The 22,307-nt window shown below is 45.6% G+C and overlaps 1 protein-coding gene across 2 annotated transcripts; it reads left to right on the top strand.

Moving 5' to 3' along the window:
• Positions 1–900: 900 nt before the first annotated feature.
• HMGXB3 (HMG-box containing 3) lies at positions 901–22,075 on the top strand. Of its 2 annotated transcripts, none has more exons than XM_056348496.1 (20): positions 901–1,158; positions 1,840–1,987; positions 2,401–2,575; positions 3,032–3,589; positions 4,226–4,324; positions 5,835–5,966; positions 8,019–8,431; positions 8,787–8,962; positions 9,256–9,353; positions 9,905–10,003; positions 10,566–10,715; positions 12,957–13,258; positions 14,691–14,818; positions 15,651–15,782; positions 16,050–16,234; positions 16,832–17,051; positions 18,138–18,271; positions 18,677–18,793; positions 19,221–19,430; positions 20,027–22,075. In XM_056348496.1, exons 1-20 carry the CDS (start codon positions 1,050–1,052, stop codon positions 20,495–20,497), a joined length of 4,056 nt encoding a protein of 1,351 aa, XP_056204471.1. In that variant the 5' UTR covers positions 901–1,049; the 3' UTR covers positions 20,498–22,075. The 2 variants fall into 2 exon arrangements, with proteins under 2 accessions (XP_056204471.1, XP_056204472.1); XM_056348497.1 differs by lacking the exon at positions 901–1,158 and adding an exon at positions 1,222–1,450.
• Positions 22,076–22,307: the final 232 nt, after the last annotated feature.

Genomic DNA, 22,307 nt, shown 5'->3' with positions numbered 1-22,307 from the left:
GTGTTTCTATTTGTCTTTTGCACACCGGGTGAAGAACCCTAATTTTTGGGCAACATGGGTAGAGAGCCCTATTTGTTCTTTGGAGAGAAAACCGGTATTTTTTAAGCGTTCATGAAAGCTGAGAAAACTATTACTTTGTTACGTATGGAAATTTCTATTTTTCAAAACTCTGAGAAAAATGTTGATAAAAGAAATGCTGGGACTCAAAGACATACCTGGGGTGGGTCTTGCACCCACAGGCATATTTCCTGCTGGGACCTGTGCCGGGGTGGCTTCCCAATCAGCTGGCTGTGGAACAACCACCCCTCAGCTGAGTGGCACCGAGCTTTCTCTGGTGGAAAAAAATATTTTTTTCAGCTGGATCTAAATATCAGGTTGCCACTTCATCTGCCTCAACACCGGGAAGTGGGCTGACTGCATTGGTGGGCTGACAGGGTCAAAGCTGAGGAGCACGGCTTCGTCCTGCTGCCTCCCTGCTTCACGAGGGGAAGGGCTGGACCTCTACCCTGTGCTCCGGGAGAAAAGCTGTGGGAAGCCAGACCGAAAGCCTGCCCAGCGCCGGTGAAGAAGGCAGGGACACGATGCTGCCCTGCGGAGCGCAGTCCTCGCTAACAGCGGCCCGGGACCTTTCTAAACGCGCGGTGCCCGGCCGCGCGCGCCGCCCTGAGGAGAATCGGCGGGAAGAGGGAGCGCGCGCCGCCGCTCCCGCCAAGCCGCCCGGGGCGGCCGCGCGCTGCTCCCGCCCAACCCGTCCCGGCCCCGCCCAACCCGTCCCGGCCCCGCCCAACCCGTCCCGGCCCCGCCCAACCCGTCCCGGCCCCGCCCAACCCGTCCCGGCCCCGCCCAACCCGTCCCGGCCCCGCCCCCTCGGCCGTCACGCCGTGACCCGGATGCTGTTGCGGGCAGCATTTCCGGCGGTGGCGAGCAGCCGCCGAAGCGAGGGGCCCGGTGCTGTCCCGCCCCTGACGCGCGGCCCGGGCCCGGTCTGGCAGCCGGCCCAGCATGCCGGGGCGGCCCGCCCCGCCTAGCCCGCCCGCCCGCTCTCCTCTATGCAGCTGGCCCGTAGCTCCGGCGCTGCCTCCTCCGCGCCGCTGCGCCCCGGCTGGGACGTGACCGCAGCTCGCTGCCTGTCCGGCCGCTCATCCCCGGTGCTGCCCGGTGAGGGAGGGAGGGAGGGGAGGGGAGGGGAGGGGAGGGGGGGGGGGGGCAGGTTCACCGGGGCCGGAGGCGGCCCCGCCGCCCCGCTTCACCTCGGGCGCTGTGGAGGGGACAGGACCTCGGTTTAAAGGGCTTTGGCTTGCCTGGGGTTAGAGGCTGATTGGGCCGAGGTGCGGGTCGTGCGTGGGCCGCCCGCGAGCACAGGTAGTGTTGTTGTTTATCTACTGAGGCGTCTGGTGTGCTCTCTGCCGCCCAGCACCCCGGGCGCTAAGCGAGGAGCCCCAGAGATGTGGTAAGTAAGAGGATTATGAGGTTTCCGTGTTTATTCAGCCTCTGGCCTTGCTTTTGTGAGTGTGGCTGTGATACCTTGTAGCTGGACACCTGCTTGCTGGGCGTAAGGCTTGTTCTGGGTTACCAAACTTATCTGAGAGGTTCCTGGGGAATGGCAGCTTTTGCGTGCAGATGCAGCATGTTTGCAGGGAGCTGACGGTATTGAGGTCATAGTAATAAAGATGGTTTTGTCTGAAAATAGATAAATAGCTAACATGTAATTATATTGGTTAATTAAAGTCAAACTTACATGCCAATGATGCTGTCGGTTTACAAAGATGATTAAGAGCCATTTTTGCTGGGAGAAATGTATAACTTGGCAAGTGTGTAACATAAAATATGTATTTTTAGCAATGGAGGCTCCATATGATGGCACTGAAGTAACTGTGGTAATGGAGGAAATAGAAGGCACTTACACTTACGCATCACCGGTGCCATCTAAGAAGAAAAAGAAATATAAAAGTACTGGTGATCATGGAGAAAAAGCCAAAAAGCCTAGGTAAGTTCCTTCTGTCTTCATTTAGCTCCTGTGTAGGGTATGGGAGCAGTTTTCCTTGTTTCTGATGAGACTGAGCTTTGCAGTACACTTGGAATACTCCATGATGTAAAACATCAGAGATATAAAACATTAATTTGACCCTTTGGGGCTGCTCTGACATCCTTGTTTCTACAGGTACTACCAGTGCTGGAGTTTGTATCCTCCAGAATAATTTACCTTAGGTTCTTTTTGCTTGCTTCAGAGGTTCTCCTCAGTATCTTCGTTTTCATTTGATTAAAAAATTCATTTAGAAGTAGAACTGGATGTAATGTGCTTGTCATCTGACCTTGAGATGAACATTAACATTGTGGATTTCTTTGTCCAAAGGAGTTTATGTAGAATGGAGTTAATATTCTGTTTTGTGGTTGTTTCAGATCTGCTTACCTCCTCTACTATTATGATATTTACTTGAAAGTACAGCAAGAGCTCCCACACCTCCCTCAATCTGAAATCAACAAAAAGATCAGTGAGAGCTGGAGGTTGCTCAGCGTGGCTGAAAAAAGCTATTACTTGGAGAAAGCCAAGCTAGAGAAAGAGGGATTGGATCCAGTAAGTCATCTTTCTGGCAGTTCTTTGCCATGTGAAGAGGCATTTAACTGCTTACACAGCACTGTGTGTGGGAGAATCATTTAACTGCAGATTCCAGTTTGTATTTCTGCTTACAACAGCCTACAAAGAAGCAGTGTGCGAGGCCACTGCCCCTTGTTTTTGCCTTCTGTTCAGTCGAGGGATAATGTTTTGAAATTCAAGATCGATATGTCTAGTACCTGCTGATGGGAATGGTAGTTATTTTTGTGCCATTTCATCAGGGTGGTAAAGTTTGATTGATGGTAAAGTGTAAAACCAGGGCTGGGAGGGATTCTACAGGCTCTGCCAGGTGGAGAAATTCCCAGCAGACTGTGTCAGGAAACTGTTTGAACTTTGGGCACTAAAATAGTACGACTGAGAACTGAATCTGTTCCTTTTCTCATATTCATTTATTCCATATTCTGATTTTGCCAACAGAACTCCAAGGTGTCCACTCGAACTGCAGTAGTTCCAGACATTCCAGGTTTCCGTAAGATTCTTCCTCGCTCAGATTATATAATTATTCCCAAAACCACTCTTCAAGAAGACAGGAGCAGGCAGTCACTGGAACGGTGCGTGACACAGGGTCAGGCAGCACCCGAAGGTTTAACAGCTTCCACTAACATCACAAATGTCTCCCGTGATGCTGTGCAAAACGTCCTTCCTGTGGACTCGAGCCATGTTGGCATTTCTGAGCAATGCATCGCCATTGAAGGACTAGCAGAAGAGACTGCTTCCTTTGGTCAGCCAGATGCTGTGGAAGAAGCGGTTGCGTCAGAGGTTCTCTCTCACTATGTTGGGCCGGTGACAGAGAAAGTGGCTGGAGATATCCTCTTGGATGAGGCTTCTTTGGAAATAGAAGGGCAACCCTATCAGGCAGCTCGGGTAGTTATTGAAGAGACTCTAGTCAGTGGCTCCACAGATGTCTCCAACGGGAGCATTGCTGTGGCCCGTCCTCAGGTTTCAGACGGTGTGTCTGTGGTGACTGTGGTGAGGGTAAGTTTTTCTAGTGAGACTTGGGCTCCTTCCAGAGTCTCACCTGAGTCCTGTTTAACATACTTTGCTTAAGATCCTTGATGGCTGCAGTAGATCCTCTGTTGCCCAGTGTGCTTACGCTCAGTGGTGAGGGAAACAGCAACTTTTGTAACTCGGTGATTACAGTGTCTGCTTGCAGGTGCACTCTGCCATATGCTGATATTGCTTGTGTTGTAAGATGACTGCTTGAGGTTTTTTAATTGTTTCTTATAACAATACTTGAGGTGGGTTCTGCTGTTGGACTGCAAAATTTTGGGGAGGAAAAAATGTTACCTCTGTGTTCCTGATCGCTGTCTTCTCAGTTGCAGAGGGGTAGAAGGCAGTCCTTTTAAGTTGAGCTGTTAGGGATTGATTATAGAAAACTACTCTGTAAAGAATCGGATCTGCTGTTTACAATTTCAAGCTGTGAACAGTTTGGTTGTTTCCAGAGTAGACCTGGTAAGGCCATTGCTTTTGAAATGATCACTGCTCTTTCCTGTTTTCTGGTCTCATCAGTCCTTAAGACATGTCTTCAATAGCAGTGTTCATGAGAGGGTGGGACACAGGTCATAATGTCTCTTGTTTTCTGCAAGTATTTTCCCTTTGTCTTCATTTTAGGATACTGAAGAGAGTAGTTCCTCTGCACCTGCTACGCAGTTTATTATGTTACCTTTGCCAGCTCATTCTGTTGTGGAGAACCCAGCATCAATTAAATTGGTAAGAAATCCAGTCTTCTGTGATAGAAAGGCATGACTATACTACCGTAGGTTTGTCATAAAGGTGCTACAGTAGGAAGGGTTTAATCATGGTTCAGTTCTTAAAGATAATCCAATTTGGAGTCCTCCTGTAAATTTCTTGTCCCTGGTGTTATGCCTTGTGTGTGCTAATAGGGTCTCTGACTTCCTAGAGTGTCTTACTGGAGCCTGTTTCTGCTGCCACCTTTCTCAAGGAGTTCTTGGAAGCAGATAGAGTAAATAATGCTATTGCAGCACATCTGGCCAGTAGCAGTTTCCATGTTGCTCTTTTCAGGGTCTGTGTAGCCATGTATGTCCTCTACTTGGATGCTGTTTGTCTCATAAAATGCCAGAGTCCATCCTTTCATGGGCAAGAATCTGCTCTTATGACAGGAAAACATGAGCTCCCGAGTCTTACGAATGGCTGTTGCTTTGGCCACGTGACAGGACTACTGACCTAATGTTTTGAGAACCCACATAAAAAGTTTTGCAGCCCATTGCATGAGGAAGAACAATATTATTTCTCTAATCTAACCACTCCATTCGCCTGTATTTCTGTAGTCACTGTAGGACTTCATTGTACAGTCAGCACTGCAGCTCCTTGTGTTGTGTAAGCTAGCATCAAATCCTGTTTTCCAAGTCTTCTGTGCTTCTAGCTGGTGAGACGCTTCAGATATTTATAGTGGCAGATAGTGTGATATTCTTCCAGGTATCTTGGGGAGAATGGAAATATCTCAGGTTTTTGTTCCTGAGAAGCACCTAACTTAAATTGTCTCATTTTTTTGAGAGGAGCACTTGCATTTTCAGAAGAAAATGTACCTAGTTAGGGACTTATAGCACAACAGCTCCCTTGGGAGTGAGTACAGAATATTGAGTGGTGTTGTGCTGACAAAACCTCAATTTGTTGGTGTGGTTGTCCTGACAAAGATGACAGATTCTGCTTTAGCTGTCTTTGTAAACAGTGCCTGGTGATGCTGCAAGTTACAATAAAGCACTGAGGAGTACTTGACCACTGCATACAATGACAAATTGCGGATGAAAATTGTTTCTACTTCATGAGTGCTTGTCTTCAAGTCTTGTCACCCTGTTGACATGAGTCTATTAATCACATCTTGCCTCACTGTGGACTACTGTTTGAATCATTTTTATACCATCTTACTGTGACTTATTCATAAGAGAACTGTTCTAGCACTGTGAATGCGAGGTTCGCTTCTCCAGTAGGTTATATGCATTGTTCATCTGCACTCTGCAATTTGATCTGAATTCTGGTGACACTGGAGATTTGTATAGACTGAGCATTGAGACTCTAGAGTAGTTATGGTGCTTACTCATGGTGATCCAGGTGTGTGTGGGCTGATCAGTAAAAGGAATCATAGTGGAAGGCTGATGATTTGCTGAATAACACTTGTGCTTGTAAGGAAAGAGGGAACAATGAGCCTAGCTTTGTGGGTTTTTCAGTTCTGTAGGAAAATTCTTGACAACTTTTGTTTCAGACAACCACCTATACTCGCAGGGGACATGGAAATTGCACCAATCCCGGCTGTTCCTTCACTTACGTCACCAGGCATAAGCCACCAAAATGCCCAGCGTGTGGGAACTTCCTGGGAGGGAAATGGATCCCAAAGGTAAATTTGCCTTTCCTTCCCCAATTTTCAGACGAAAAGTGCTGTTTCTTTGAATGCCTGTGATATTTCTAGACCTGTAGATTTGGAACAGGAGGTCAGATATACCAGAACTGATCCCTGCACTTAGGTTCCAGTGCTTGTGCTGGGGCAAGTACCATTGAAGAGGACACTTGACCAAGGTGAGACAGACCTGAAATCACCACACCTTGGGTAAAGACGTCACTTGCAACGGTGTCAGAACAGATGGGGCTGCATTCAGTAACTCTCTGTCATTGAGAGGATACACTCTGCCTGCATTATAGTTCCTGTGGCTGGGAGGCATTGCCTGTTCTTCCTGCTGCAGCTCTACCTAAGCTCAGGAACTTGGTTGAACTATTTGTTTTGTGGTAATTTATCTGTTTGAAGTTCTTCTACAAGTGGAGATTTCCTGTGGTCTTTCAACATTGGTTTTTCAGCAGAAAGAAGGAATAATTCTCAACTATAGTAGGTGTGTGATCCTTTGGGAGCTAGGTAATGAAGTTGATCTAGTAGAAGCTGAAGTGCTGTTGGCTCATGGCCATGTGTCTGATCATTCATTATGTTGTGACCTTTGACTGTAAGGAAATTCCCAGCTGTTGGTGGAGTTGTGAAATTGTTTGAATGGAAAAGTCTTTCTCCACACAATACCTATTTTGCTTAAGTTATTGGCATTTTTACTAGTTGTATACAGCAAAAAACAGTCGTTCCTTAGACCTTGGCAATGTCATGGTAATTAATCTGCTCTGAACAGCTGTGTGTTTATTACATTTGTCTGAAACAGCTTCTCAAGCACAAGTTAAAGGATGTTTTCAATATGAAAATTTGCACTGACATTCAGTGGCTTTATGTGGATTTGTTCTGAACCTTCATAGTTCTGTGTCTAGATCCGTTAAATGTTTAGGGGCAAGAACTTTTTCAGGCAGTTTACAAACTCTGTAGTGTCTGAGCTGATGGCTGGCTTTTCTGCGTGGTAGGATACAAATAGTGATGATGGTGTCTTAGTTTTTGTTCTGTAAACCTGCTGAAGTAGGTAGATGGCTAACTGCAAAAACATGTTTCTACCAGAGTATGGCATGCCTGCTCCTGTTAAATCCTACGTTAATTAGAACTGAAAGGTTTTAGAGGAGCTTTCTTTCTGTCTTCCCATTTTCTTCTGCTCTTCTGGGAACACATTTGCATAAACAGTTCCACTTGTTTTTATGGTGTCATGCCTTGGGGAAAAACATGCACCAGCAGTTTTATTTTAACCAGTAATAACATCAGTAGAACCGAAACTAAATATATACATACCTTCCTGTTTTGTAGAAAGGAAGGGACTTGGTTATGTCTGTTTTTAAAAGTCTAGATTATCCTTCTGAGATTGAACTCTATAGAGAGCTTAGAATTAATGTGTTTATTGTGCCAGAAACTCTTGGTTCCATTTCTGATACCTTCTTGCATGTTACCAATCCAGTGTTGCATCATGCTTTTATTGACCTCAATTCATGCCTTCTGTAGCCTTAGTCTTGAAGGTAACACTTTTCTTAAAAGTCAAAAAGCCTTCCTGAGTAATCCTCTGTTTCCTGACTTGCCAAGTGCATGTTTTTCTGAATGCATGTATCCAAAAGTTGCAAGTTCTCTATCTAGCTCCCTTTGGTTCCTGAATAGTGTGGAAGAACAGACGGTGTGAGAGAGCTGAAGCTATGCAAGGGGAGTGTAGGAGGTGGGTCCCTCTTACAGAGGGTAGTGGGTGAGTTTGAGTTGATGCTAACGACGGTACTTGAGGGAGTTTGAGAAAGACTGATTCTTCAAAGTAAACAGTGTCTAAAAATAATACATGAAGGGCCAGGAGGCTAGATAAAATGTTAACAGGGACTTTGCTGTAGTAGGAGATGATGTCTTCCTGCTCTTGTACAATTCATTGCTTAAATACTTAGAATTTTGCTGTTTTGATCCAGCATTAAATAGGCCACGGCAAACCTGGCATATGTGAAGGGAGCTTACTTATCTGTGAAAGCCTAAAGCTCTGAAATGTGACTATCTCTTTGTTTCCAGGAAAAGCAACCAAAAAGCAAATCTGAGCCAAATTCAGGCACCTCTCTTAAAACTCCAGCAGCTAAAAGAGGTCAACAGTCAGCATTTATAGAACCAGCAGCTGTTAGTGAGAGTACCTCCAAGTCGGCCTTGGAAAGCTCTGAAGCTGTCAGCCAGCTGCTGAATGCTGTGCCTGTTGGAGGGCAAATGCAGGAGATGGAGTGGGAGGAAGTGATCATCTCTGAGGCTCACATTCTTGCGAACAATGTGCCTGCTGAAGACAAACGGAGTGCTGTTGGAGTGATGCTGGGTCAAGAAAGCCAAAGGCTAGGAGACTGTTCTTCAGAGCAGGCAGAAAAAGAGAGCGTAGGGCTGGGGATCCCACCATCTTCCGAGATGCTGAGTCCAAATGCCTCTGCGAAAAAACCAACGGGGTGAGTCAGTTTTCCATATGTTAGGGGAGTGTATGATGTCTGTTGTGTGCTGATGAGGCTAATCCAAGAAATTGAAGGCTGTTGGCAGTGTTTCCAGTAAGACCTGTTCTGTTTGCTGTCTGTTTTGTGCCAGTTCAGGATTGTTCCTTTGAGATTTTGTCCATCAGAGCTAATTTTTTTTAAGTGACAATTAATTTGTAGTCACAGGGCAGATGTATCTTTAGCACTTTTTCATCTTTCTACTGTAATAGCTGTGATTATTGTGCTAATAAAGCACAGTTCAGGGAAGAGAAGAAAATTGAAACTGAGGGGGAATCAATGGAATATTTTTCCAATTGTAGCTCTTGTCTTTCAGAATCGATGCTCCAGCTGCCGCACACAAAGGACAAGAAGTAAAGAGTAAACCAAGACCCAAGCCCTCCTTGCTGGCTGCAGCGAGACCCATGCGAGCCATTCTGCCCGCACCAGCCGGCGTGGGGAGAGAAGCCAGCACTGAGCAGCCTAGCAACAGACAGGCCTTTGCGAATACCGGTAAAAGCAGTATACTCTGGTAGGGTTTGGGAGCGGTTGTCTTTCCTCGCTATGTTGAAGTGGTCTCTGTCAAGTAATAGGTTATGTCTGGAGGGGGACAGTGGCCTATGCTAAGAAAAAAACTCTTCTTGCTCTCTAACTGAGAGTAAATCGCCCATGAAACACTTACTTGGGTCATCTCAAGTTCAGAGAAAAAAAAAATCCCACATGACTATGGTGGCATTTACCAAAGATGTCAGGACGAAACAGGACCTGTTTTCTCCTAACTTGCTGCATCCCTTTCCTTCTTCAAGACAAGCATTCCCCTGTGAGAACATCAGGCTTGAAGCCCAGTACGCTGAAACAATTGGGCCAGTCAATTCTGCAGCCACCAAGTGCAGAGGAGCGAAAGGTACCTATGGTTTGTTCTTCAAATGTATATTATTTTCCTGGGTGTTTTTTTCCCCACAGGATGAGGGATATGACCTGAGTGGTGAGAAAGAGAACATTAAAATGTAGCAGCTTTATGGTGATAAAATCTGTGACTGACAGTTTGTATGATATGGCTCAGAAGTAGCATGAATGCTAGATGGGTGAGTGTAGGAACTGAACTGGGAGGTGCTGTTGGACAACCTTTCTGCTGGCTGCTTTGAGAACCCCTCAGCTACTTCCAGAGGATGTTCTGAGGATCTACTAGTGTTTTGATAACCTGAGGTGCAGTACTGAGTCTTTCACCTGTGAAATATGACTGAGTATGCCAAGGTGCTGAAATGCTTCTGTTTGAATTGTAATGCCTTAGTATGCAAAACAGTGTGTTGTAGTCCTCTAATATTAAATGAACATTAATTGATTTGGGGGGGGGGGGGGGGGATTGCTAATAGTTATTGCTTACAGGCTTACAGGATGTGTGTATTTAGTAGTAGGTGTCTTATGGGTGTTGCTTTTTCTGCTTTCAATCTCTAGCTCCACAGTGCTTTGACCAGCAGGGCATCTCAGGTGAAAGTAGTGGAGGTCAAACCAGACATATTCCCTTCCTACAAGTACAGCTGCACCGTAACTTTGGTGAGAATCTTGCAGTTGCTCTGATTTACACGGTAGGGAGTGTCATGTCTGGGGTGAGACTGTTCTGTGACTTCTGTTTTACTAACTTGCAGAAATGTAACTCGTATTAAATGTGAGATGATCTGTAGTTTGTATGTCACCTGTTGACCTAATCCAGGGTGACTGTACTGTGTTGCAGTCATGTCTGGGGCCTTGTTAAGAACCAGGTTTTTTTCTTCCATGTCTTAGTATAATCTCCATCCCCTCTTGAGTTCAGTGGGGATGATCAGTGGTTTCTGAATGAATTTAATGTGTGTTTCTGGTCTCTGGAGGTGGCCCCAAAATGTTCAAGTGCTAGTTAAAGTGCTCTGTGCAAAGTGACAGCGCCTGCTATTTGACCTTTAAACAAGGTGTTACAAAGTGGTGAAAAAACATGTGATATTCAAGCAGACTTTTCTAGAATCTTGTTGGCATAGAATCATTTAGATTGGAAAGGACCTTTAAGATTGTGTCTGACCATTAGAAGTCTAAGACATCTGAAAGTCAGGGTCGGCAAACGGTATTTTTTTTCTGTGTCATTCAGGATTTGGGATTGGCAACATCACGTGGCAGAGGGAAATGCAAGAACCCCTCTTGTAGTTACGTGTATACAAACAGACACAAGCCACGAATCTGTCCAAGCTGCGGATACAATCTTGCCAAAGATAGAACTGAGAAAACGGCAAAATCCCTGGTAAGGTTCGGAATAGTTTGTTTTATCAAATGGCTATTGTGGGGATTGGCAGGGAGGGACCTTAGTTTGCAAATGCCCATGGGAACATAATCTTTTTTCATGATGGTAAGCTTTCCTAACAGAGTAGTGTCCTACTGAAGATACTTGTGTTGATGTTTGTGCTATTCCAACTGCTGCAACAATGGTGCTTCAGGCTGAGAATGAGACTGAGTGCGCTCAGTTCTACCACTGGATGTCTCTGTAGCTTAAAAATGCTTACGGCATGTCGGTGCATACTGGGGAGATCACCCCTGAAGACACATTTGTTGTGTCAGCTTTGTTGACCTTCAGACTTCATCAAGGAAGCTTCCAATGTGCTCTGCTTTGTGACCAGGTTGTAGCTAATGTCAATTAAGTTAGTGCATCTTAATTAGAGCTTCCTATTTTTAGGAGTTTGTAGTGCAGCTCTACTTCCAGCCTGAATTTATTTCTGGATGTATTTTATTTCTGTTGTAGAAAGATGTTTTTCAGTTATCTGGTGATCTGCATGGATGTAAATACAGACTTCTGGGTTTCATTTGTTTGGGTTTTCTTTTTTGCATTTGAAGTTTCAAAGGTTAGCTTTTCTCATATGGAATTGTTTTGTTTGTGAAATTAAAAAAAAAAAAAAGAGTTGTCCTGTCCTTAGCTGAAATGGCCACTCAGCATACAGGCAGACTGCGTTTCAGTCTGTGTGGTAATATGACTCTTCCACTTGCTCTGTTTTATTTTGAAGAACATAACTTTGTGTAGTGGTTTTTTTTTTTAAAAAAAACCAAACAAACTGAAACAGCCTGTGTGAAGTACACGTAAGCAGCTGTGTAAGGAACAGCAGCATGCTTGGCTCAGCTTGCATTTTGAGAGGCATGTGGCTTGTCTCTTCCTCATTTAGTTTTTTCTTATTTTCTGGTTCTAGATGTGTTTAACATTCCTATCACACAGTTCATTGTTTTCTCTGGGCTTTGGACCGATCATTTATCTCGCTGTTAGACTAGACAGAAAAACAGGTTGAAATATTGGCAGAAGAGTTTAAGTGATTAAACAGATAAGCCTGTTTGCATTCTTGCTATTCTTCTGAGCCGCCTAGACTTTGGCTTTCCTGTGCTTGTGTGTTTTGTCTTGATGTCCTGGCTTTGGCTGGGATAGAGTTAATTTTCTTCCCAGTAGCTGGTGTAGTGCTGTGTTTTGGATTTAGGATGAGAATAATGTTGATAGCAACAACTAAAACATCAGCGTGCTAAGTAACGGTCAAGAAGTCTTCAGCTTCTTATTACTGCCCTGCCAGCAAGAAGGCTGGGGGGCACAAGAAGTTGGGAGGAGACACAGAGAGGACAGCTGACCCAAACTGGCCAAAGGGATACACCATACCATATGATGTCATGCTCGGTGTATAAACTAGGGGGAAAGCTGGCTGGGGGTTTCTGCTCAGGAATTGGTTAGGCATCGGTCAGCTGGTGGTGAGCAATTGTATTGCTCATTATTTGTTTTATATATTCTAATTCTTTTATTGTTAGTATTCTTTTCCTTCCTTTTCAATTAAACTGTCTTTATCTCAACTCATGAATTTTACTTTTTTTTTCTTTTTGAGATTCTCTGTCCTATCCCATGGGGAGAGGTATGTGAGGGAGTGGTTGTGTGGTGTTTAGCTACCTGCCAGGTTAAACCATGACACTTGATCGCCTATGTGTTGGGGCAGGGGGTGTCAAAGGACTATAGCTGATCAATTCTAATTTATTAGTGTACTCTGTATATCACAGCACCTAGTTCTCATTTAGTGCTTGTTTCCTGTAGCTTCTGGAGAGGTGTGCAGGCTGCCATGGCTGGCTGATCATGTTATACAAGAGAATGTGCCTGATAACCTGTGGAGAAAAGGCAGTGATGTTTTCCAGGATTATTGAGGTGTTTATGTTCCTGTTGGTGGTTGTCCTCACCTTGTTGAACTTCAGTCCCTGCACTAACAGTCCAGTTTAATGGCAAATCTGTGATGGTCTAGCACTATAATAGGAGTTCCTGAAAGGCTGGGCTGTAATAAAGTATTTTTGGTGAAGTAACTTAGGCTTGACGCTACTGTCTGGAGTCAAGGATTGATCAGTGGAGTAGAAGTCAAATCTGCTGGGTACATATGTTACTGTGTTTCTGCTGCCTTTTATGACTTTGGGCTTCTCAGTATGTCATCCCCATGCTTGCCTAGTTGAGTATGTGAGTGTTCTACTTGCTTTCTAGGAGGTCACTCCGGGTCAGTCTGATGTGCTGAACACCAGCGAGCCCCTAACCCCATCCCAGAAAGAGATCCAGCGTCAATCCACCCTGCAGCTGCTGCGCAAGGTAATGCAGATCCCAGAGAACGAATCGGAACTGGCTGAGGTCTTCACGCTCATCCATGAACTCAACAGCTCGCGTCTCATCCTGTCCAACGTGAGTGAGGAGACAGTCACCATAGAGCAGACCTCCTGGTCAAACTACTATGAGTCTCCATCTGCGCAGTGCCTCCTCTGTAACAGCCCATTGTTCAAAGGGGGACAGAAGTAAGATTCTGTTTTAGACTTGTGACTCTTTCAACCTCGTGTTGGTATTCTATGTTAGAAGCGTGCCTGAAATAATATTTGCTTTAGCGTCAGTGCTGAAGCTGGTGTAAGTGACAATGAATAAGCTACATGTGTGTGAAAAGGGTTTAGCTGCTTAGCAGTAAGCTGATTCTGTTTCTCCTGTGCAGTGTAGTTTGTCATAGTTACCATTTCTGTTAGCAGGAGAGCTTGATCAAAGAGTGACTGCTAAGTCTAGTATTTTTTTTCTTGAAACAGAGTCTTTTTGTTAGTCATCCCTTCTTTGTTTTCCATTCTGATGTTTTGAGGCTGACAGAGGCAAACCTGTGGGATTGTAAATGTGCATTATGTGATCTCCCTTTTTTCTCTCTTCCTGATCTGAATATTTCCTGTGTGGATGCTTATGGTGTTTTCGTTCTTTTCATGGCTTAGTGTGGGCTTGAGTGAATCCTATTTTTGAACAAATATCCAAATTGAAACCTGAAGGACTTTCAGAAACTACCACTGTATAGGCTAGATTACCTTAATTAGACTTTTATAAAAGCCTGTAGGATATCTTCTCACTGGGTTTGCCAAACATCCTCCTGTTGCTGAAAGCATAAGCTAAAATGTTTCTCACAGCAAAATGTTGGGAAGTTTTGTGTTGTGTTTCTTTCTTCAATGATAAAGATTTTCTTGATACCAATGATGGATGTTTGTTTTGGTCAGGCTAGTACTAATTGAGATTTTTCCAACAGAGGTACTTTTTATACTCAGTAATTTTTGCAGAACAGTGCTGTCTTGCATCCTGTCTGTCACTTGTGACTTACCAACCTGCACATTGTAAATCCTTGCTTCTGTGCTGGGCTGCTTTGCAATGCTCTGTGTGTGGGACTCCCATGTGTGCCTGCGTAGGCTCTAATTAAACCCCTGCCAGTGGGAGGGAGCTAGCTTTGACTCTGATTCCTATTTTCTCAGGTGGATGGCTATATTTCTGCCACTAGGGCACAACTAGCATTTTCTTGTCTGAACTTCTTCCTCGGCAGCTGTACTGTAGAGGAGCAGACCTTTCTGAATCTTTGTGTGTGCAGGGACAGGCTGTCAGGTAGAATGTGTTACTAGTCACCATTTGTTGTCCTACAGCAATAGGGCAGCAACAGAGCAGCTGGGACCATAGATTTTCTCCACCGTTCAAATACTGTAGAGCTGGAGAGATACTGTAGTGCTGTTAAAAGAATGTGAGCGGTGACCTGACTTTGCCGGTGGAATCCATTTTAAAATGTAAAGGGTTTTTTTCTCTGCTGTGAAATGATGTGAACTGGCTTTCACTGACATACTAATGAGCTCAATTCAACTAGAACTTTTTAAGTTACTGCAGGACTGGACTGAAAAACCTGTTGGCTTGGCTCTCTCAGTTTTCTTTTGTCTGTTACAGTTCCCTTGCTGGTCCTCAGGAGTGCTGGCTGCTGACAGCTAATAAATTACAGGTGGTTACAGCTCAGGTCAAAGTGTGCTTGAACCTGCAGTGCCTGGCTCTCCATAGCTTCACTGATATTTACACAGGTAGGAAAATGTAAGCATACCAACGTAAGGCATGAGTACAGTCTAAACCAGGGGTCCTCAAACTACAGCCCGCGGGCCGGATACAGCCCTCCAGGGTCCTCAATCTAGCCCCTGGTATTTACAGAACCCTCCCCCCCCGCCCCCCGACGGGGGTTGTGGGGGGAAACCAAGCAGCCGCAGATGACTGCCTGCCACTTCATCCGCGTGCCGGCCCCTTGGTTAAAAATTTTGAGGACCCCTGGTCTAAACCCTTCAGAAGCCTTGGGGCTGTGTCAGGGCATTGTCTTTGCACAGAAGAGCCTATTCCCTTCCCAAGTGTATTAGTTGTGAATTATTTTTGACTTGCACTATTCTTCTGCTGCTTCTGCAAGTAAATCTGTATTTGTGAGGAAAAAGATGTGTGAATACTTTGTTGAGGAAGACTGTGCCTTGCTTCGCTGATGTAGATCCCCTCTGTGTAAGTGGTAAACGTTGAGTTCTGCAAGGCAGCCCCTGAGAGCGTAGTCAGAGACACCTCTGCAGAGTGGTGTTTCTCAGTGTTGACTGGTGAGATGTGAGTGGCAGTCGCCGTGGGCCTCCTGCAAGGCAGCGTGGAGCTGAGGAGATGGATTGGCTGCTGTTCCTTGTAGCTTTTTAAATGTAAAGGCAAGTCTGTGAAAGGAGCTCATCTTGCTGATGTGCAGAGGGAACAGTCCCAGAAGCACTACTCACATGTTTCCATAATCCTCTGAACCATGCTTGTGTGAGTATGTTGCCTATCAGTAAGGAATATCTTTCTTTGTGAGGAAGATCTGGAACCCTACAGATAATAACAGTCTTGTTTTAACTGCAGGCCTTTTCAATGTGGGTAACAAGCTGCTAGTGAGCTTGGATCTTCTGTTTGCAATCCGAAACCACATTAAACTTGGAGAGGATCCCAGAGTGGCTGTTGGCAATATTCTTGACTCTGTTCAGGAGCAAACTGGTGGGTTGTCCTTCTTGTTTTTTTACCATGACACTTCCGCAAAACTGTGACCTGCTGATTGTTAGGTTATAAAAAGGCAAACCTCACCTATTGTAGTGTGGTATGTTTCTGTTAAATCACTTCCTAAACCCAACAGTACCTCTGTGACCAGTTCTTCGTAATGATCCTCTGGAGGACAGGTTTGATTTTACTCTGCATATAAGAGTTCTGCTACCTCCACTGTCTTTAGGAAGTGAAAGTTCTAACAGTGGCATGTTTACTTTTCAGAAAAAAGCCTGAGCCCTGATGAGCAGGTTCAGCTCCAGGAACTGCTGTGCAATGGCTACTGGGCCTTTGAATGCCTAACAGTTCGGGATTACAATGATATGATCTGTGGAATCTGTGGCATAACCCCCAAGGTGGAAATAGCCCAGAGGAATGTGGAAAATGTCCTGGCACTGAAAAATACAGAGGTAGGCTTTTCACAGGCTTCACATCCTGTTAGTGTTCAAAGCAGATCATAATGACTTTTGCTGACTCTGATCTTCATAATGCACGGTAATTACACGAGACCTCTGTGAGCAGTTTTCTGCTGATGCCTGGCAAGAGGATGTGGCTGGAGTGGTGATGCCTGAACTTCCTCTTAGAGGTGTTGATGTATGATTTGGGGAAAACAAGATACTCTGTCCCTGGACCACAGCTTTTGTCCAGCAGCCTCTGACAGCTGGGACCTGGAATGAAAGTTGCTAAACTTGGCCATCTTGCCTTGACACAAAAGCTTTTTTTTTTTCCCAGCAGCAGTTTCCTTGAGGTGCTGTCTTTTCTAACAAGGGAAAAAGTCCTACTAGTAGTATGCAGCATATCTGTCTTTTATGTCAAATAAATGGTTTTGACTCTCACTCAATGAAAAGTGATTGTGGGGAACTTTAGGAGCCTGAAGCCATCTTGTTATATTTGAGCTGAGCACTCCCCTGGGTAGCAGTCCTCATGCCTTGAGAGAGGCTGACATGGAACTGTCAAATGAATTACAGTTACTTGTATTTGACCAGTGTGTTTCTTGCTTTTTCTAGTTTACTTGGCCAGAATTCTTGCCATCGAGTGAAGTGAATGCGGAAGACTTCTGGTCCACAATGGAGACAGAGGTGATTGAGCAGGTGGCTTTTCCTTCTAGCATTCCCATCACAAAGTTTGATGCCTCTATTGTTGCTCCTTTCTTCCCTCCACTGATGAGAGGAGCTATGGTGATCAATACTGAGAAGGACAAGAACCTGGATGCGCAGCCAGTGCCAGGTAACTGCTGAGGTTGTGCTTATTAAGGGAGAGTACTTAATGTGGTGGAGACTTCAGTCTTTTAGTGTGATGTTTAGAGTTGAGAATTGATCGTTGTGTGACTCTTGAATTTGCTGAGAGAGGGCAAGAACACTGGTGTGAGTTCAGCTGTTCTCAGGATACTTATAGCTTGAGCTTTGGCCTGCCCAGTGAAGCTTGAATGCACTGGTGTGCTCTGATGCATTTGAGACATGGGGGACATGAGAGCACTGCACCCCAAATGAGATATGGTCTGATTGCAGAAGGATGCGTGCACAACTTGAATGCCAGCCAGTATTTGTTTCGTATTAGACTGATACTTGGACTGTGAAAGCTGCAGACAGTGCTTGGTATCTCAGTACCACGATCTCAAAAAAGGGTGTTTAAGTTCTTGCAGAACTTGTCAAAAGAGTAGGAGATGGATGTGCTAGTTCTGTTGTCACCATTCAGTATATCCAGAGCACTGACTGCATGTAACAAGAAACCATGAGATGAATAAGCTCAGATATGAGAGAGCTAAATTTAGTTAGCACCTGGTTCCCTTGACAGTTCGAGTATGAGGTATAAGAAGGAAAACTGGCTTTGCAAGCTGAACGAGTATATGAGTTGGCTTTGCAGACAGGGCTGCAGGTATTGATGAGCTGAACTGCAGAAGGGCTACAGGGGCTTTTGTGGAAGTGGAGCTCCAGAGAAAGAACCAGGGAGGAGATGTGAAGGGTAAGCCTGGAGCTGCAGTCGGGAGGCTGCAGTCACATTGCTCTGTGCTCTTCTGTCACTTGTTTATCCTCATGTCAGTCCAACCAGTCATTTGAAGGTTACAAACAACAGGGCAGACAAGTTAAGTGCTCATGGAGTCTCCAGCTCTGCTGGGTTCAGTCTGGTGACCTCACTAGCAGAGGGTTGCGGAGAAGTGTGGGCTGTGACGCACTTGTGAAATAGGACTGTTCGTGGCTTTCTCTTGCCAACAGTTGGTTGTGCAGTCTCTGCTTCTGTAGTTTTCAGAAAAAAATATTTTGGTGACTTCCCTTCCTGAGAATGAGTGCTGAGACTTGTTTCCTGCCTTTGCAGGTAATGGGAGTGCCTTGGTGAGGCTCCTTCAGGAAGAAATCTTCAGGCTTGAGCTGATCAGTTCTTACAGTGAGGAAGAGCTGCAGGGCTTTCTAACACAGTGTGGCATCCCCTGGAAGGCTTCAGATACAAAGGTAATGGCTTGTTTGCCCACATTCAAGGCCCGCAGGAGTGGAGCTGTTCCTCCCTGACTTTCCCTCATTCACACTTGCCATCCTAGATAATTAACGTCTCATCTGACTACACTAAGGGCAGGGGTGGTTTTGAAGCGAGTGCCTGCAGATTATAGGGTAACTTACACATGGTGAAATAAATTGAACCTTTGTGGGCTAGAAGAAAGGAAGCCTGTAATTACCTTGTCACAGGCTCAGCATCGTGTAATTGCTTGTCATCCTCATGGTGCTGAGGGTGGGATTAGGAAGTTATTGGATGAAGTGCAAATTAGGATTTAGGTGACCTTGCCTGCAGCATTCTCCCTCTCTGGAGGAGTCCGTTACTTTTAGCCACATACAGACTTTCTCTGGGCCTGTCTTTTCTAGGATGAGCTCTGCTACTCCCTCCTGGCTCTCTACGAGTTTGTACAGAATGGGACAAGCATCACACCAGCCTCTACTCATCACACAGGAGGGAAGATCTACAAAGTTTGTCCACACCAGGTAAGGGCAGGTGGAGTCAACAATCTTACCTTGCTATTGACGACTACCTGACTTACCAGTGTGGAACTCCCTCATTAAATCGAAGCAGTGGAGTGGGCCTCTCTGAGCCTTGGGAATGAAACACAGTGCCTTGGGGGCTTGGAGTAGGAGCGGTCCTGCAGGAGATTTCAAGACTGACTAGTGATCTGAAGCCCAGTTTTGATGTTGCTGCTGAGGTGGAATTGAAAATCACCTCTACCTGAACAAGATAATGTGAACATGTATGAGGAGGAAACAGAGTATCTTTAGAGAACGTAGCTGTGTGGTTACTGCATTGTCTGGAATACCTGAAAGGAAGCTTGAATTTATTTTTTTTTTAAGACTGAGTTTTTTTTCCATAAGCTTTCAGTGTTACTGTAATGTTTGGTCTTAATCCTTTTCTTTCCAGGTTGTGTGTGGCTCAAAGTACATAGTAAGAGCAGAAAATGCCCGGGATCACGTGGACTTGTTGGTTTCCTCACGTCACTGGCCTCCAGTGTATGTTGTTGATACAGCCTCTTCAGTGGCACTGTGTGCAGACATCTGCTGTCCTGGCCTGACTTCCCAGATGTGGGGGAAAAACCAGGGCTGCTTCTCTGACCCCATGGATCCTCCAACAGTAAGTTGTGCCCACCTTTGCACTCTGCTATGCCTGTCCGATATGGAAAAGTTTCAAGTGAGATTTAAAATAAGTAAATATTTTTTAAAAAAATTATGTGTAACATGCATTGTGCCTCAAGATAATTTGACCTACTGAGTGTCTCCTGATTCACAGCTTTGCCAGTGTGTAGCTTCTGAGCATAGTGGAAAGCTTTTCATGTTGCTTGGGGTATTGTGTTAGGTTCATGCTCTGTAATAGGAAGCGCTGTGCTGGAGGTGCATTGTAACAGTTCAAATCGTGAACTTTGGAGTGTGTTGCTTATTTTGACACAGCAACTCAATTCTCTCAAACTGCAGCTATTATTTGAGAAATGGGAGAGGAAGAGGGTTGTAGTGCCTTGGGATTATCTCTGGGGGCATACAAGTGAGGAGGGAGTGTACAGCACCACCTTTGTGGCATTTAGGGGAAGCCTGAGCCAGTTAGCCCTCCCTCTATCGTGTGTCGCAGTGCTGGCTGGAGTTCAGCCAAGCAGTAATTTTGTCATCATCGTCTTAGTTGTGGGAAAGTTGCTTCTCGTTCTACCTGGTCTGTGTCTCTCTCTCTCTCTCTCCCAGTATGTGTCCTGCCCTGAACTGCTAGACCAGCACTACAGCGTAGACATGACTGTGGCAGAGCACTCTGTTCAGCACCCAATCACCAAGTCATCAGCACGCCGGATTGTTCACATGGGTTTGGAGCAGAACAGCCACCAAGATCCAACAGCTCGGCATCACTGCATCTCCCTGTGCCGAGAGCTGGAGCCTTACAGCGCCATCATTGCTGCTATCAATGACAGCAAAACTAGCAACATCCGCCAAAGGCCCATCACCTTCGACAATGCCACACACTATTACCTCTACAACCGTCTCATTGACTTCCTCACCAGCAGGGAAATTGTGAATCGGCAGATCCAGGAGATTGTACAGAGCTGCCAGCCTGGGGAGGTGGTAATTCGTGATGCTCTGTACCGGCTCGGAGTGGCTCAGATTAAAACGGAAACAGAGGAGGATGAAGAGGGGAAGCAGGAGGATGATAGAGGTTGCTGAGTAACAAAACATCTTGTTGGTTTGTCCCTGGTTGTGTGGATGGGTGGGCTGGGCCAGCTTCTGCAAGGTTTGGGCAGCTATCTGGCTTAAGAGTTTATTTTTACAGGTTGGAGATGTGATGCTGGTGGCTTTGACTGCTATTAATGACCAAAGAGCTGTGTGCTTCCGTAGTGTCATGATGGCTGTTGTGAGCATGGGTCTGTCACCTGCCTTGGTGAAGGTGGCAGCTGCCTCCCCAGGTGGGTGACAGACCTGCTGTTCAACGGTGTGAAATGTTGCCCTCCCTATAACTGGTGAGTGGAGAAGGGAGAGGCACTGCTGGTAGACGGGGAATATGCATGGTCAAGTACACAGGTTTTTTAATTCTGAGTCTTGCTTGCTGACTTCTTTGTGTGTATTGGTGGTAGGGCTGGGGATGTGGGAGGAGGCACAGAAGGCAGAAAGCTAATATTTCCCCAAAAACGTTCTGAATAGATTAGTCTAGGACACTGACTCCTGCTTGGAAATCTTGCAGAGGTCTTGTATGCATTGGCTGCGAGGAGCCTTTAGTTGAGGAGGAGGAGGAGCCATGCAGCTTTAACAAGCTGTATCTGGGGAACCTCCATGGAGACTGCACTCCTGGGTCCAGGATCATGGATGCTTCAGCTGCAGAAAGTTTCTACAATTGTCTGTCCCTTCACATAAGCACTAATAATTTAGAAGCTGAAACATGCAGTGAGTGAAGTGTGTTCTGTGTGTTAAGGTAAGAACTGACTGGGTGAGCCTCAGGGGAACCAAGCTCGATGGAGGGCTGTATGACCACTGCGTAAGGTGGGGGCTGTGGAAAGGGGAAGGACGCTGAAAACTTCTGTGCTGTCCTCCTGGATGCTTCTTTTTTTTAAGCAGCTTCATTCTGTTCAAGGACTTGCATTTCTTTGTCCTGCCCTTAGAACAGAATCATAAAGGCTGTCTGTGGGTTCAAGGAAAAACGAATGCAGTGTCACCAGAGCGAGCAGGGTGTGGTGTTCCATCCTCAGAGGAGGTGCTGGGAGAGCTGTATCCACATGTGCAATTTCAGCACTCTGTCAGATGTCCTATCTGCCTTGCCTGTGTCCACACAGTGCTGTGTGGGGTAAAGAAGTCTCATGCTGCCCAGGTTGCTTTATCAGCTCCTTGAAAGGAGGTGGGCTGAGACCTCTGCCCCCACAGCGCAGCGGAAGAACGCCTTGGGCTGCAGCTGCTGCCAGCTCCCTTCTGGCGTTGCTGGTGATGAAGGTGGACGGATGTTTGCTGTGACCTGCAGAGGCGGGAAGCAGGATGCTAGCCTGCCAAGTCACTGTCCAGGGAGTTTATTTTGTCTGAGTGAGCAGTGGGGAAGATTCAGAGGCTTGTGGTGTGGTTGAAAACTCCCTTCTGTGAAGGGGAACCTATTGAGTACCATACTGTTAAAGTAAATGTATTAAGTCTGAGCAAATGCAGTAATCATGGCTTGGGGTTTTTCTGTTAAGAACATTAACTTATTATAAGAGACATTAGTGACTTTTTTCAGTCAGTGATAAAGTTTAATAAATTATCTCCAATTTTTGGGGTGAAACTGTGGCCAAGTTGACTTGGGTTTTTTGTGTACAAGATCTGGAGGACTGTAGCAGGAAAGGGCACAAACAGTGTGTACATGTATACCAGGATTCCAGTCTGCACTGCCATGCAGTGGGGAAAGGCCTGGTATTCTTAGAAGCAAGGTGTTCTGAGAGGGAGGAGTTCAAAAAATTGCTTGGATGTCAAAGTTATCCTGCTAAATATAGCTGAAGTATAGTTCAGTAAGTGGCAATGA

Source organism: Falco biarmicus, chromosome 8, assembly GCF_023638135.1.
Source record: "Falco biarmicus isolate bFalBia1 chromosome 8, bFalBia1.pri, whole genome shotgun sequence".
In the NCBI taxonomy this organism is placed as follows: Eukaryota; Metazoa; Chordata; class Aves; order Falconiformes; family Falconidae; genus Falco; species Falco biarmicus.
Note: the sequence above shows the minus strand (reverse complement) of the source record. Positions and strands in the feature narration are given on the sequence as shown.